The sequence below is a fragment of the Corythoichthys intestinalis genome, chromosome 18 (genome assembly GCF_030265065.1).
Source record: "Corythoichthys intestinalis isolate RoL2023-P3 chromosome 18, ASM3026506v1, whole genome shotgun sequence".
Classification (NCBI taxonomy): domain Eukaryota; kingdom Metazoa; phylum Chordata; class Actinopteri; order Syngnathiformes; family Syngnathidae; genus Corythoichthys; species Corythoichthys intestinalis.
The window spans coordinates 13,831,477-13,849,147 of NC_080412.1; the positions used below are offsets into that span (position 1 = coordinate 13,831,477).

Sequence of the window (17,671 nt, forward strand, 5' to 3'; positions counted from 1 at the left end):
GCCATGGTACCTCCTACTTTTCAGCAAAAGTCCTTTTTTTCGGTAGCTCCGGTGACGTCTCTGTCGTCTGTCTGTCTTTTGACAGGGGTGGGGGAACACGGAAGTAATTACTCAGTGTGGCCTGCCTCTTTGACATTTTGAGAAGTTATTTTCTAGTGTCCGCCGCAAATACGGTGGTCAGCCATCGGTACGCAAAAAAAAATTTTTTTTTTAAGCTGTAATTAACTCGATTAAAAATTTTAATCGTTTAACAGCCCTAACATATATATATATATATATATATATATATATATATATATATATATATATATATGTAATTAATCGAGTTAATTACAGCTTAAAAATTAATTAATCGTAATTAATCGCAATTAATCGCAATTCAAACCATTTATAAAATATGCCATATATTTCTGTAAATTATATATATATTCTGTAAAATAAATTGTTGGAATGGAAAGATAAGACACAAGATGGATATATACATTCAACATACGGTACATAAAGACTGTAGTGGCCATTTCACTCTACTGTCATTTAAATCTGTCTATGCTGTCCTCACTCCGAAGCGTCTACTTTTTCCAAAGCTAGACAGCTAGTGAACGACGCCTTAATAATCAGACTTCTTCCTTTTTCATCTGATTTATTAATAAAATGGCCTCAAACCATTGTCCTCTTTAGACCGTCGTAAAACTACAAAAAGTACACAAGCATTGCATTAGCGACAACGTTAGCTTAGCACGCTATACAGGTTCACTAAACATAAACAAAAAGCGTCTCATACAAAAAATATAACATTTCGCTTACTAACACAATATGTACATTCTTTACAACAACCATACTTACGGACAAATCTTGTCCAAGGATCATATAAGCACAACATTATCAGGCCGAGACGTCGTGCAGCCATAATGAACTGGCAAGAAAACAATACCATGTCGCAAAGCGACCACAAGAGTTCGCTGTTGGACAGCACAAAAAACCCTTGCTGTAAAACCTACCAAAAGGCAGAATACTTTCTGAGCAGGACATGTGCGTTAATTGCGTCAAATATTTTAACGTGATTAATTGAAAAAAGTAATTACCGCGCGTTAACGCGCTAATTTTGACAGCCCTAATATATATATATATATATATATATATATATATATATATATATATATATATATATGTATATATATATATATATATATATATATATATATATATATATATATATATATATATATATATATATATATATATATATATATATATATATATATATACAGTATATACAGACAGAACAAGAAGTTGTGAATGGGAAGAAACTAGTTTTTAAAAGAAGATTTATCATCAATTTTCATGGGTTTTTTTTTTTGACGCCAGCACAATAACGTAGTGTACACATTTATAAAATTCTTATTTCTTGTAACTGTAAAATGAGCAAAATTAGATCAATGACTAAACAATGTGATATCTTGACAGAAGAATGTCTCATTTCCATCAAAGAGCACTTTGCCCCGAGACTAGTGCACGACTATTGAGGGCAAACAGCCATCGGGCGTAGGAGTCACTTTTCCATTTATCTAATCAACGTGCTCTGAGCTGCAAATCAAATATACTGTGGCTACCGTTAACGTTACCCAAGCTGTTAATTTAACTCCACCTTAGCCTCAAATCCTCATTTGACGAGAGGAACCACACGGCGAGTAGACATGGCTTCGCTCAAGTTAACGCTGGTTGTGCGTGAGTAGATTAAAATCAGTATGCAACAATACAGTATTAGTTAAACGTTGTTCAAAAAACTGTGTATTTGTGTTTCAGTGTTGGCCTTCACAGTTTTACTCTCAGGTAAATGCAACCTTAATGATGTGGTTGTTTTATCCAGTTTGCATTATGAATAGGGTTGCCAACTCCCGAGGGTTAAAAAAAAAAAAAAGGACACCTAATGGCGTACCGCAAGCAACACGTTACTTTTGCTCATTAATATTCATGACGTTAGCAATTGTTGCTAGGTGAGACAACCCTTCTTTTGTCCCCAATAGTAAAGTAATGGAAATAGTGTACGAATGAGATGTTTACTGAGCTAAATCTACCAATTCTGTCTGAAAATGATGTCCCTGGTGCCAAATTCACTGGTAAAGATGTGGAACAACAAACAAATGTTCAGTTAAAAAGGGCTGAAAAAGACAGGAGGCGACCTCATCCAGTGTTCGCTTTTTTATTGACACCTTTTTTTGTGTGCATTGCCTTTGGCCACTCACAATAACATTCTCTTATTTCAATAATCTATCCTTTACCACCATATGCCCTGTCTTTCTTATATATTATATCCTTCGATTGTCTTACGTCTCTGACCGTTCTTGGGGGCAATTTAGATTGCTATTTTTGTGTAGCAATCGCAAATGCTTCTCAGTGACAGCCAACGAACACTTTTAATTTTTTCATTAATAACAAATCTTAATTCTATAATTTATTTACTCTTCCCCCTTACTAAAGTTGTTTTTTTTTTACAACAGAAAAGGTGGCAGTCAGACTCCATTTTAATTTTTTTCAGGTCATTCATTGTCAAACAAAAGTAGCACGGTAAAAAAACACCATGCTAAAAAATAAGAAAAAAATACCAAAATGGCTTACCTCCTCGTCCTCTGTAGTACAATGGCCCCCAACAAAATGTTTACTGCAAACGAAATGTGAATGGCTTCACCTTGCTGGCGTTAAACTGGTCTTTTGGACGTCCGCGCAAGTTGATCCCTTCTTCAAAATTTTTCCTCCGAGTCTTTGGTTTTGGAAAACGTATAAAGAAAACATCCTTAATGTGTCATGTAATCATTTCTACAAATTCCATAGCAGCAGTGTTTGATCAGCATGTTCTGTTTTGAAAGATTACCGGAGAAAACAAGCAGAAATAACATAGGTTGTATGCGAAGGCATGTCCATAATGTCCCACTTCCGCGTTACGATGGCGACGTCACGGTCTAAAAATAGCATTCACGCAGTACGCTATTGGTGAAGCCAGGTGGCCGGATAACCATTACGCTTTCATCATTTTGTTTGTATGTGAAAGTGATTTTAAAAGATATATATAATTTACCGTATTTTTCGGACTATAAGACGCACCCGAGTATAAGTCGCACCATCCCAAAACTGCGCAGTGAAGAGGAAAAAAAAACATATAAGTTGCACCGGAGTGTAAGTCGCATTTTTGGGGGAAATTTACTTGATAAAATCCATAACATAGAACAGATATGTCATCTAGAAAGGCAATTTAAAATAAAAATACAACAGAAAACAACATGCTGAATAAGTGTACAGTATGATAATGTTACATGATGCATGAACAACGAAATACGAACGTGGCTGGTATGTTAACGTAACATAGCTATTAAGAGTTATTCAGATAACTAGAGCATAAAGAACATGCTAACAAGTTAACAAATCATCAGTGTCATGCCAAAACACCAAAATAACATGTGAAATGATATAATAATGTGTTAATAATTTCACACATAAGTCGCTCCCCCAACCAAACTATGAAAAAAATGCGACTTATAGTCCGAAAAATACGGTAATTATAATATTCTAATTAATAATTTTACTAATAATTAATCATTTTACTGAAAACTGAATTAAGTAGATACGTATTTGAGTTAAATAAGCTAATTGAAAAACAATAATAATCAGAAATAAATTTTTAATACAACATGTGAGAGCAGAGGATGCAGAGGACATGGTTAGATGGAGACAACTGATTCGCTGTGGCGACCCTTGAAGGGAAAAGTCGACAGTAAAAAAAAAGAAGATATACTACAATTAAATCTGTCCTGCTTAATTTAAAGTTGTATAATTTAATGCTTAAGGTCCTGAGCCTTTGTGTGTGTGTGTGTGTGTGTGTGTGTGTGTGTGTGTGTGTGTGTGTGTGTGTGTGTGTTTGGCCTTTTTTAGAAATACTTTAAAAAAAAAAAATTGCAGACAAACTCTCAGGTAAAGGTTTTCAAAAAAAAAATTTTTTTAAACAATTTAGGTGCGTTCAAAGTCCTCCAGCAATAACATTTTCACAAATGATCACTCCAAATATAATGAATTTGACAGAACACAAAAATTAGTGAAAATTACATCGAGATGAACAAAAAAACAAATGATCACCATTTTGAACATGCTTTTCACACTCGCTTCACTCAAACCTCTTATCTCCCACACTCTTATGTTGTCTTCCGTATATTGCATATTCTTGTAAAGCATCATACCAGTAAAGGTAGTCCCTGGGTTACGACGTACCCGACTCTCGTAATTTTGACTTTACGACCCTGGAGTCGCTCTCTCTCTCTCTCTCTCTCTCTCTCTCTCTCTCTCTCTCTCTCTCTCTCTCTCTCTCTCTCTCTCTCTCGCTTTTAAAAAATTACTTATTTAGTTATTTATTTATTTAAAATAATGTAGACTTTTGTTTTGTGATGCATGCTTTTATCTTGGCAAGAGCAGGTGGTACTATAATGGCACAAGAATAAGAGTGCATGAACACACAACGAAGAACGTATTTGCGCACACGAACAATAGCGCACGGCACGAGCACACCTGTGGAAGAGCGCATTTCTCCCCAAGAAAAAGTCGCGCAGCCGAGTGAGAGAGAGGGAAAAACCTGCAAGCCTGGGCGCACATTTTTTTGCGTGTGAAGCATCCACGGCGACAACACCTGTATTTATAACACCTTTTGTACTGTTTATTGTGCGTTTTCAATTGTGGTTGAATACTTGGGGCGCGTTTATGTGATTGTAATTGTTTGTGTGGGTTGGTATCAGCACCTAGTTATAAACGCAAATTTGATTTGCTTTTATTGAAGATGAAATTTATTTAATTTCATTTTTATTTTAGTGGCATTCTGCAAGTGTTGAAGTCATGAGCACCTGAATAAAGTCAGCAAACCACACAAATGTGAGACATCGTCATTTCGGAGCTTAAGCTTGCTGTCTAGCTATAACATAACATAACTCCAACATCTTGGCTAGGACAGTACAATGATTTATAATATATGTTTTTGTATAGTTATTTTAAGATTTAGAGGGTAATTAGGGGTACTTAAAGGGTTAATTCCGACTTTCGTGGAAATTTGGGTTACGTCACCAGCGTAGGAATGGAACTCGTTCATAACCCGGGACGACCTGTATTTGTTTGTTCTACAAATAAGACACTATTTTAAAGTTAAATGATAATGGGAAACAAAGCGCGTCCCTTGAAAGCTCAATAAGGTACTTGTACTTTGTTTCTGAATACCGGACAATTCTGTTTTTCAAGGGATAGTTGGCAACCATAAAGCAATCCAAATGGAGTGGACGTCTACCACTGTCACTGGCAGGTAAACTTGGAAACCCACGATTAATTGACTAATCGATTAGGAAATCAATTGTCATCTATTTTGATTATCAATACCACCTTTTAGAGACTTTGTTGACCTCAAAATTGTCCAAATCAATTTTTGTGCCTCTGATCAAATAAATAAATAAATTCATTCATTCATTTTTATTTCCCTTTAAAATAGTGGGAAACAGTAAATATTCTCTTTTTATATATCTATTTATTTATTATTTATTTAGTCTTTTTTATTATTTACAATATTAACTAAAAATAAAAGGGGAAAATCGGTGAACATTCTCTCTTTTCATGTTTGGATTTAATTTAAAAGGAAAAAACAGTAAATATTATCTTAATTTTTTTACTATATAGTGCTGGCCAAAAGTATTGGCACCCCTGCAATTCTGTCAGAGAATGCTCAATTTCTCTCAGAAAATGACTGCAATTACAAATGCTTTTGTAGTAATATCTTCATTTATTTGGCTTGCAATGAAAAACACAAAAGAGAATGAAAAAAAAAATTAAATCATTAGCATTTTACACAAAACTCCAAAAATAGGCCGGACAAAAGTATTGGCAACCTCAGCCTAATACTTGGTAACACAACCTTTAGACAAAATAAATGCGAACAACCGCTTCCGGTATCAATCAATGAGATTGATTGATCAATTTTAGACTATTCCTCTTTGGCCAGGTCTCTAGGATTTGAAGGGTGCCTTCTCCAAACTGCCATTTTCAGATCTCTCCACAGGTGTTCTATGGGATTCAGGTCTGGACTCATTGCTGGCCACTTTAGAAGTCTCCAGTACTTTCTCTCAAACCATTTACTAGTGCTTTTTGAAGTGTGTTTTGGGTCGTTGTCCTGCTGGGAGACCCATGTCCTCTGAGGGAGACCCAACTTTCTCACACTGGGCCCTACATTATGCTGGAAAATTTGTTGGTAGTCTTCAGACTTTATAGTGCCATGCACACGGTCAAGCAGTCCAGTGCCAGAGGCAGCAAAGCAACCCCAAAACATCAGGGAACCTCCGCCATGTTTGACTGTGGGGCACGTGTTCTTTCCTTTGAAAACCTCATTTTTTTCCTGTAAACTCTATGGCTTTTCCCAAAAAGCTCTACTTTTGTCTCATTTGACCAGAGAACATTCTTCCAAAACATTTTTGGTTTTCTCAGGTAAGTTTTGGCAAACTGCAGCCTGGCATTTTTATGTCTCTGAGTCAGAAGTGGGGTCTTCCTGGGTATCCTACCATAGAGTCCCTTTCATTCAGATGTCGATGGCTAACACGGGTTGGCACTGTTGTACCCTCAGACTGCAGGACAGCTTGAAGTTGTTTGGATGTTAGTTGAGGTTCTTTAGCCACCATTCGCACAATCTTTCGTTGAAATCTCTCGTCAATTTTTCTATTCAGTCCACATCTAGGGAGGTTAGCCACAGTGCCATGGGCTTTACACTTATTGATTACACTGCGCACGGTAGACACAGGAACATTCAGGTCTTTGGAGATGGACTTGTAGCCTTGAAATTGCCCGTGCCTCCTCACAATTTTGCTTCTCAAGTCGTCATACAGGGTGACCCAAAAAAAAGTTTACAATGCCATAATACAACTTAAATGCCATGTTTATTCATCTTAAAATTAGAATTTAATCACAAATTATACATTATTGTAAAGAACATGTACAGTACACTCTATTTTTCAATGTGTCCTCCCTTAAGTGTCACAACAGCCTCCAGGCGCCTGCGGAACGCTTGACAGGTCTTCTTTATGTAGGATGCTGTCATCTTTTCCCAAGATCTAACAATGGACCTCTCCAAGGCTGCCACAGAAGTTTGTGGCTTCTTACAGGCACTGTCCTCCACAGTTGCCCATATGCTATAGTCCAGGGGATTGAGATCTGGACTCTGGGGTGGCCACATATCACCTTGTCAATCAACTTTTTGGTCCGCACAGATCGGGTTTTCCAGAGCCAGGTTTTCGTGAGGCTGTTCCAGTATCTTTCAGCTTCTTTTTAACTTTGTAGACTGCACATCTGGATATTCTCAGATTTGCTGCAATCTCAGTAGGTGTCAGACTGGCACACAGCAATTCAGGTACAGCTAAAGTTTTCTTCATTTTCAGCAGAAGCACAGGAATTGTAGAGACGAGAGATTACCAGCTGCATTGAGTGACCTTAATGAATCACTTAGGCATGACAACCTATTTAGATATGTTTCAATGGCTTTTAAACAAGCAGTCAACTGAGTGTAAACTTTTTTTTGGGTCACCCTGTAAAGTTCTTTGGTCTTCTTTCTTTTCTCCATGCTCATTATAGTACACAAAAGGACACAGGATAGAGGTTGATTCAACTTTAATCAATTTTAACTGGCTGCAAGTGTGATTTAGTTATTGCCACCACCTGTTATGTGCCACATGTACAGTAAGTAACAGGTGCTGTTAATTACACAAATTGGAGAAGCATCACATAATTTTTCAAAGGGTGCCAATACTTTTGTACGGCCCATTTTTTGGAGTTTTGTGTAACATGATAATGATTTAATTTTTTTCCCATTCTCTTTTGTGTTTCTTCATTACGAGCAAAATAAATGACAATATTACTACCAAAGCATTTGTAATTGAAATCATTTTCTGGGAGAAATTGAGCATTATCTGACATAATTGCAGGGGTGCCAATACTTTTGGTCAGCAGTGTAGGTACAGTATCGTCGTGTGTAATGCAGCCAACGTCCTTACGTATGCAAAACATTGCCACGCACAGGTGAAATAGAGCAACTGCAGGGTTTTAAAATGAAACAGACAGATGAACCCATTACATTCATCGATTAATTACAAAATTCGTCGACGGATTAATCTATTAATAACTGATTCACTGTTGATGATTATTTATTAGTCCCAATGACAGTGATAGACGCTCAATCCATTTGCACTGCCAAATTTTGAATGAACATATTAATTACAAAATTATCAAATCAAAATCAAATCAAATTTATTTATATAGCCCTTTGCAAAAACCCGAAAGGTTCAAAGTGCTTTACAACAATAAAAAATATAGTTCATGATTAAAAAAAAAAAAAAAAAATGGCAGGAAAGTAATATTCAAAATTAAGGGGGGAAAAACTCGATCAAATTCGTTATTTAATCTTAAAATATTTTGGCAGATTAATAATTAATACTCACCTTTGTAAATGGCAGTCAAAGTATTGATTAAGTAGTCAAGTAAGCAACAGTAAAATAGAAACGCTGCAATGGTATTCTAGAATTGTGTAATTCCAAAACTTGTTGCACGAATCAAAAGTATTTTCAAACATGTTGCTGCTTGCTTCACGCAGTCAGCCCCGACTCCTCCTCTTCTTCCTCATCGTCCTCCTCCTCGTCATCTTCTGAGGAATCAGAGGATGAATCCGGAGGAGAAGATGAACCTGAAGGAGAAGAAAGTGAGGAAGGAGAGAATGAATCTAAAGGAGGAGACAATGAAAAGGAATCGAAAGGAGAAAATAATGAAGCATCTGAAGTTGGAAAAAATGAACCAGAATGCAACGGAGGGGAAAATGAAGAGACCAAAATTGAAAACGAATCGAAGGGTGGAGACAATGAAACAGCTGACAGTGAAACGGAATGTCTCGGAGGGGAGAATGAAGGTACTGTAGGAGAGGAAAATGAAAAAGAATTCAACGGGGAAGAAAATGGAGCGACTGTGAATGAAGACGAAGAGAGGTCAGTGGGAACCAATTATTATTTGTTCTAGTGAAGTTGTTGTTTTTCGTGAGGAATTACTCATATCTCAAGGCCCCAATGTATTTCTGGTCTAATTTTGTTGATCTGCAGTTTGTCCAACATCTGCCGCAGTAACACCTGCCAAAGCGCAGTCGTCTGTGACGGTCACTTCAACGTGATCAACTGTGGTAAGCTGAGGTCTCTTCTTTGTAAAGATCGACCATAAAGACCAAGGGCGTAGGTGTCAACAATGGTAGGGACGTTATAACAGCATAACCTAAATGTACATATTGTACTTTTTGCTGGGGACGGGAAATTAACAAGACCAAAACAGATTCTTGAACAAGGGTCAGGGCTACATTTCTCACGAATATGAACCTAGTTACTTGCTGGGCTGAATGATCAATGCAAAATAAATCTGTATTGACTTATACTAACTTTCATGTGTATTGGTTCAGGTGATACAATGTTCGGTTCAAACCTTTGTTTTCAAAAAACTACTAAAGAAACATTTTGAAGTGCAAATGGGGAGCTATCCAAGAATGAGTCCACTTCCGTCGGACACTGGAGCACCCCTAGACTTTATTATGATATAAAAGTGATTTGGGAAAAAAAATTAATGAAAAAAAAATCTGAGATATCCAAGGACCGATCTACATCAAAGGCATACTAGACTACCCAAGACTCAAACCAAAGTACTCTCATTAAATACTTGATGTGTGATTTCATTTCACATATTTTTGTTTTCATGTCAGTACATGTTCTTGTCAGCATCCCCCTGAAGTGGACCCATTCTTGGACAGCTACCCAAGTTTTTTTTTTTTAAATGAAAGAACTTGCACTCTGAAGCCACAGCGTTGCATTATCGTAATGCACATAATGCAAACAATGACCCAAATGAGTGACGGCTAGCTTCAATGTTCCTTGTGGAGGCTGGCCTAACCGCAGCAGTTTTGCAGGTTAGCAAGTTCAACACAGTTTAATGTTATGCAAACCCTGACGCAGGCCGGACTCTCAACAGCGAAATGAGTGGTGTTTCCCCCACCTCCACAACATTCACGCCTCTTTACATAACTTACAGTGGCTGCTGCCGGCCGTAAAAACTTCTAATATCCCTCCTCATCGAAGAGGGCGGCATTTTGTCAAAATTAATCTGTCGGGGCCGTGTGAGTGTGACTGTGTGCGTGTCTGTGTGGTTTGGAGGGGTCAAGTTATAAAACAATCAAACGTGTGTTTGAGGGGGAAAAATGGACTGGCACATTCAGTTAGTGAAAAGGAAGAAATGTAAATCTGAACAATGAAAATAATTCACTTAATAATAGTAGGGTCAATTCTATCCTTACCATATATGGGAAGACAATCTAAATTACCACTATAACTGACCTCATTATATAATGTAAATGAGGTTGCTTAGAAGTTGGTGGGGACGATTTCAGCATCCTAAAAAGTGGGTAGCCTTATCCCCCTACCATCCTTATGCAAACCTACGCCCTTGATTAAGACTTATTAACTCATTGGCTCCCATTGATGGTGTTAGACATCCAATCATTCTCCTACTGTGAATTGAAATGAGTTCATCACAAGTAGATGTCTAATCTGTTTGAATAGGGAGGCACACCAGCCTCCTACTTTAAATGGATTGGACGTCTATCCCCGTCAATGGCTGACACTGATTAAATAGCAGCTCCTTTGACATTGATAAAGTATCTGTTCAGAAATAAGATAATTATGACTTAATTTTAAAGTCAATGCATTGACTTTGTCGGAACTGTTGCCCCTACCAACATGGTCGCCCTGAGGCCATTTTGGTGGAAGCGATGAAATGTCTTTTCATGCTTCTGCGATAAATTGAAATGTTTATCTCTGATTGGACGGGTAGCAACGTAAATGGCAGCCAGTGAGTCAAATGACACAGATTTCCTCTGCGCAGGCGTAAATCAAACCATCGTGGTACATTTGGCCACCTACGGGCGTCAGGGCAAGACGTTCTGTTGGTCGGCGGAAATGGAGACGACCAATCAAAACCTCAACTGCACCATCTTTATCACCAGTCTTGTGGCTGACAGGCAAGGAAGTGTGGTGGTGGGTGGGGCAACCTCTTCAAATTCTCAAATTTTCTTTCATTTGTAGATGTGAAGATAGATCAGTGTGTGACATCCCTTCATTTGACAGCACTCTGCTTGTAGACCCTTGTCAAGGCACAGATAAGTACATGTGGATTGGATACCAGTGTGTATCATAGGTGAGGACGGCTCGTGCACTTGAATTAGTTTGTACATGTTTTAATTATAAAAAAAAAAAAAAAAATGCTGTAAAATGTGCAATCTCAAACAACAAACCAAAGCAAATGACCGTTTACCAACAATAAATATATTTAAAAATTTTAAATATTACCACAAAAAGAACACTGAATTTCTCGACTCTTTAAAAGTGACTATATTTCTTCTGAATAGAAAGCATTTAATTCTTTCCATGTTGCTGTTATTTAAATGGATGAACCTATGAATGAATGTACTTCGTTTGTTAACAGGCTAATTTAATCTTCCTGTATGTTTGTTTTACAGATTCCCTTGGGAGGATCCTAAGTTTCACTCCATTTTTCCCACTTCCATCTTCCTATCTCTCAACCAGAAAAACACATTGTGTAAAATGTGCAAGATTACAATCGAACACTTGGCTTAAGTGGTTGCTTCTAATACCAGTGCTTGACATTTGCTTGGGTATATCTGTGCCTGAAGAAGTAAATTAACCACCCCTCCCCAAAAAATCTGAAAGAATAAAGAGATGAATATGTAAAAGAACAGTATGTGTTCATTTTTTGTCTTTCAGCGCCACTGATGATGATAGACTTCCATGTGGCATCCAATCATCCTTCTGCAGTGAATTTTATTGAGTTTGTCACAAACACACATACAGTCCATTTGAACAAGGAGCTGGCAGCGAATGAACATTTATTCATTCGCGCTACCTGTTCAAATGGATTGGAACAGTGGCGGAACAATTGTGAAAAGGGCGACGACCATAAACTGGACCCCCCCGAGTGGATGATCTGACGGGGCGTGGCTAGACAATAGTGGCAGAGATTTTTTTCTTCTTTTTTTCCCCAACCTGTCCTGTTCAGCTGTCTGACACAGAGAATGGAAGTCCGAGTGTCCGGTTTATCCGAACAGTTTTAATGTTTCACACTGGAGTATGACATACTCCCATTGTGATAATTCAACATATCTCATTTATTAAGACAAAGCAGCGAACAGGAAGGGATATGGGGGAACAGGAGAAAAGAAGGAGAGAAAAACAGAAGAATCACAAACAGCAACAAGAAATACATTGAACGCCTACTAGAGATGTCCCGATATGCCGATCGATCAGGTCCGATCACGTCATTTTCAAAGTATCGGAATCGGCAAAAAAATATCGGCCACGCCTTTTTTTAATATATATGTATATTTTTTTGATTAAATCGTTTTCTAGTTGTATTTAACGTTACAGACATAATATGTTACACTTAACCAGAGTCTTTAGTTTAGGCTTAAGGTAGGGTTATCAAATTTATCCCAATAACGGCGGTATTTAATTTTTTAATAACCGTATCACGTTAAAATATTTAACACAATTAATGCATGCGCTGCACGACCCACTCACACATTGTCGCGCTCCATCTGTAATGGCGTCGTTTTGCCTATATAGAGGGCTAAAAGGCAGCGTAAAATGAGTAGAGTAAATTTTGGCAGCGTTTGGAGCCTTATTTTAATTGGCTAAAGCCTTACAATCCCTCTCCTTTCGATTAGAAATATCATGGGAAGCAATGTGGGGAAGCAAGGTAGCAATTGATCTTTTTCTTAACACCTTATTTTATTTCCCAACACAGAGATGATATATCAATTGGTAGCACTACGCACAGTCATGGTTCCACTTCCCATCATGCATTTGGGCATGGCCTTCAGTATCATTTACTGAAATTTCAACAAATACACTAGATGCCAATATTTAGTCACAATTTACAAAGTCACAAGTCTTTCTATCCGTGGATCCCTCTCACAGAAAGAGTGTTAATAATGTAAATGCCATCATGAGGATTTATTGTCATAATAAACAAATACAGTACTTATGTACTGTATGTTGAATGTATATGTTCGTCCGAGTTTTATTCCTTTTTTTCTTAATGCATTGCCAAAATATATATGATCGGGAAAAAATATCGGGAATGATTGGAATTGAGTAGGGAGCAAAAAAAGCAATCGGATCGGGAAATATCGGGATCAGCAGATACTCAAACTAAAACGATCGGGATCGGATCGGGAGCAAAAAAACATGTTCGGAACAACCCTAACGCCTACACTAACTATGAATATGTTGGTGTTATCGCCAGCTAGATGTATTTCCAGTTGACATCATGTGGGGGGCCTGTTAACCAGGGAAAGGGGGGGCAGTCTAGATGATAAGTGATTGGGAGGAGTGGAGTGTACACAAATCAGCCTTGTTTTTCAACCTCCTGTTAAATATTTATTTTTAAATAAAAAGTAATTGACCTGATTGTTTAAATCCAGAACTAAATATTTAATTTAAATCTTAAATATATATCTTGAAGGTAAATCTTAAATATATATCCTAAATATAAATCTTAATTCTGAGCTGCTCCAGCTTTTATTTTGTTACTTACGGTCTCTGGTCATGTGAATTTGCATATAAGCTAAATATTTAGTTCCCCCAGTTTCCAGATTTATTATTTAAATTTAAAGTACATAGATTTATATTTAAGATTTACATTTAGGATATATATTTAAGATTTACATTTCAGATAAAGTTTTAAGATTTATATTTAAGATTTATATTTAGGATTTCGATTTAAGATCGATATTTAGGATTTAGGTTTAAGATATATATTAAAGATTTATATTTAACTGATTCACTCCCAGCCATTTTCACCGGAGCAAGGCCCTTCGCTCCCGGCCGCTTTACTGGATTTTGACTGATTTTGCAAGGCCCACAGAAAATTCTGTTCAATTGCTATATATAAACATGGAACCCACCAAAAGAAAGATTACTCTTTTCTTTCAGCAGGAAAAAAAGGTAAGTTCATATCTTTTCCCATTCTTTAGAAATCAGCATTAGAAAATTGCTTAGTTTGAGCAATTTTCCAATTTCTGATGAAAAAACAAAGAAATTGAGCTTTTTGTGAAAGCATAAATTTCAAACATAACTTTGACTTTAACACAGCATGTTTTTTGCTTTAATTACATCCCAAACATCTGAATGTTTTACCTTTACAAAATAACATAAGCAACAAGACAAATAGATCTTTTGATAGCAAAGTAACAATTTATTTACACATAACTAACTGAGAGATGACGCTGTTGTTGCTGCGACAGCCGGGTAAACTTTTCCCTCGTCGCCCCCTCTCTCATAAAGATGGATTTTTTTTGAGTCCCTGCGGGGTCTGCTCGGCGAGCAGCACAGACTCAACGGCATCTTCCACTGCACTGGTGGTCCCGGTTGTTCTGCCCGGTCGTCCAGCGCCTGGCATCCTGGGCGTCCTCTCGGTTGTTCTGCTCGGTCGTCCGCCGCCTGGCACCCTTCCGCTGGTGCTTCGACCGTGCGGCCCGGCCATTCGTTGCCATTGAATCGGGTTGCGGGTCTTACCAAACGCGCTACTGCCCTCCAGTGGCCAGTTTTATTGCTTTTAAATGGATTTTCAGCTCTGAGCTTTGGAGCTCAGTTGAATCAGAACCCAGAGATGTCTCTTACGAAAAAAAAAACGTAAAAGACGTATAAATACGTCTTTGGGACACTAAAACAATTAAAAATGGAACATATTTATACGTTTTTGGGAGCAAATGAGTTAAGGTTTATATTTAAGATTTATATTTAGGATATAAATTTAAGATTTATACATTCAAGATATATATTTAAGATTTACATTTAAGATTTGAATTAAATATTGAGTTCTGGATTTAAACATTCGGGTCCAATACTTATTATTTGAAAATAAACATTTAACTTGATAAATAATGTTGAAAATGTGCAAAAAAAAAGCGACTTAAATTTTCACATCACATTTTAAACACTGTGTGGAGCTAAATATGAGAAAATGTCGTCGTAATTTTTTGCATGTGCTGCTTTATGAACTGCACCCCATAGAAAGAAAACTGAGTATTATCAGGCTTATTCTTTTCTTCATTTTTTTTTTTTTTTTAATGACTGTGGCTAAGCCCGGCTCCTGCGTAAAAGCTGATATCAAGCTAGGCACTAACGCTAATAATACACAACTGCATCGCTGCTGTCCTGCCTGCCGCAGAATTCTTATTCCGGAGACTTGACAGTTCAGACCGCTGCCACATTCTGGAAAAATGTGGCCCAGATCGGATTTAAACCACATACGAAAGTGGCCCAGATCGGATTTGAAATGGTCCACATTGATGCGACTTGTCCCGTTCAGACCGTCAAGTTAATGCATCACTTGAGTCAGAAAAACACAGAAAAAAATCGGATTCGTGCATTAAAACCTAAAGGTCTGAACCGAGCCATAGAGGTCGCACCCCTGTATGTTCCGCCCCTGGATTGGACGTAGATCGCCATTAATGGTAGTAAATTAATTAAAAAATAAAATGTGTTCTTCCTCCGGACAAGATGCACCCTCCCACCAATAGCTTTATCACCCTTAGAAATCCAATTCATTTGAACTGTAAAAGCTGACAGTGAACGGTGTTCATTCGCTGCCAGACCTGCCAATTCAAATTGATTGGATGTCGATCTCTGCCAATGGCAGCCAATGAGTCAAGTCATAATTATAAAATGAAAAATAAGTAATATAAGGACCACTGCTCCCGTTTTTCAGGATTTGCAATTGTACCTGTTGCTACCCCTGTGAAACCAGCCCAGTGATAAAAGACAGCTAAGCAAAGTTCTGAACAAACACATTCTACTTTATTATTCAGGCAGTGATGTTGATTTTTGATGCTTCCCAGCGAACGTCAGGACAGAACAGAACACATGCATTTGATTTGAACTCCTGGAAAACACCAAAACGACCATCAAGAATATTTTCCTTTCATGGAAATGAAATTTTTTGACAAATAAAAAATAGGACTTCACACAAAGTGCGGCAGGAGTGAAACATGCAAGGTGCGACGAGTAGCTGCATAGAGATCAAATGTTGCCCTCAGAAATGCACTGATATCAATTATGCAACTGTTTGCCTCAAGCATATGAGGCTAGGAAAAAAAACCATCGCTAACGCTATGATTCTCTCGGAATAATACATCAAAAAGACGCGTCTTAACCCTTTATAGTGTATTGATTGAAACGCTATGATTTTAAAATCAGCTTGATAGTGTCATTAGGAGAACATAACCAGTGTATGTCTTCTTTGTATTCATTTTCAACAAATCAACAGGAAGTGACCTGGAAATGCCTCCAAATCAACAGGAACTGACCCGACATCAACAGTCAGTGACTCAGAAATGCTTTCTATTCTGTTCAAGAATGAACAGGAAGTGACGCAAATTCAACAGGGACCTACAGGAGTGAGCTGACAATCATGAAAGTATACCTATACAGTTTCTCCATGAATTGCATTAGGAAAGTTCAGTTTTTTAAAAATAGTCACTTGCCCTATAAAGGGTTAAAGCTCACCAAACTTTGCTACTGAGCTCATTAGCAATGGATTGCCACATCATGGCCAACATGGAATTTTTGTTTCAATCCAAAAGAGCTGCACTTCAAAACATCCAAAGTCATTTCAGCATTTGCTAGATATCCAGCTGAAAGGACAGTTTTGGCATCCTAGCAGTTTCTAGAGAGGCATCACTGCAGTAGTTGACAAAAAGTGTACTAGCACATACAGTAATTGAAACTTGAAAACAAGGACGTTAAATAAGCGCTGACATGATTCTCTGATCGCCTATTAAACGTGCCTCCATGCCAACAATGACGCTTGATTGACGAAACGCTAAAATGTTGCTGTGAACATCGAATCATAGAAAATGTTAGTCTAATTTGATTGAATGTTTGAATTCAGTCATTTTGGCACAAACACTTATGCCCCCAAACCCCCAAAATAAATTCATGCAGAATAAATAGCCTTCCTTGCCCACATGCAAGGGCATATCCTTTTGTCCCCCAATTTATTTAATCTGAAACTTGTACCTCAAATTTCCCCTAAATTGGTTTAGTCAAGATTATGCTTAAGTACATTTTCCCTAAAAATATACGTACTCCCTTCCATGAAGAGCCATGAAACAATTTTCACACTCATAAATGCGATATCCTCTCAGCACCTACAATCTGACTCATTAAAAGCGGCGAATGCCTCTTTCCGACATTGAAATGGAGGGATTTTCACAACTCATTGGCTGCCATTGACGGCGATAGACGTCCCATCAATTCGAACCCAGGGCATAGGTTTGGTCTCAACATTGGTGGGGACGCTATAATAGCATAACCTGCATGTACACTTTTTGCTGGGGACAGGACATTAATAAGACCAAACGGATTACCGTAATTTTTGCACTATAAGGCGCACCTGACTATAAGCTGCCACCCACCAAATTTGACACGAAAACGGCATTTGTTAATAGATAAGCTGCACTGGACTATAAGCCGCAGCTGTCCTCGCTGTATTATGAGATATTTACACC

At 37.6% G+C, this 17,671-nt stretch overlaps 1 protein-coding gene across 1 annotated transcript; it reads left to right on the plus strand.

Annotated features, from left to right (window-relative positions):
• The first annotated feature begins 1,694 nt into the window (after positions 1-1,694).
• On the plus strand, positions 1,695-13,104 carry LOC130906838 (uncharacterized). The gene is made up of 7 exons (XM_057821501.1): positions 1,695-1,725; positions 1,804-1,830; positions 8,651-9,035; positions 9,147-9,223; positions 10,966-11,101; positions 11,166-11,277; positions 11,600-13,104. The coding sequence occupies exons 1-6, from the start codon at positions 1,695-1,697 to the stop codon at positions 11,275-11,277; spliced, it is 768 nt and encodes a 255-aa protein (XP_057677484.1). The 3' UTR covers positions 11,600-13,104.
• The last annotated feature ends 4,567 nt before the right edge of the window (positions 13,105-17,671 follow it).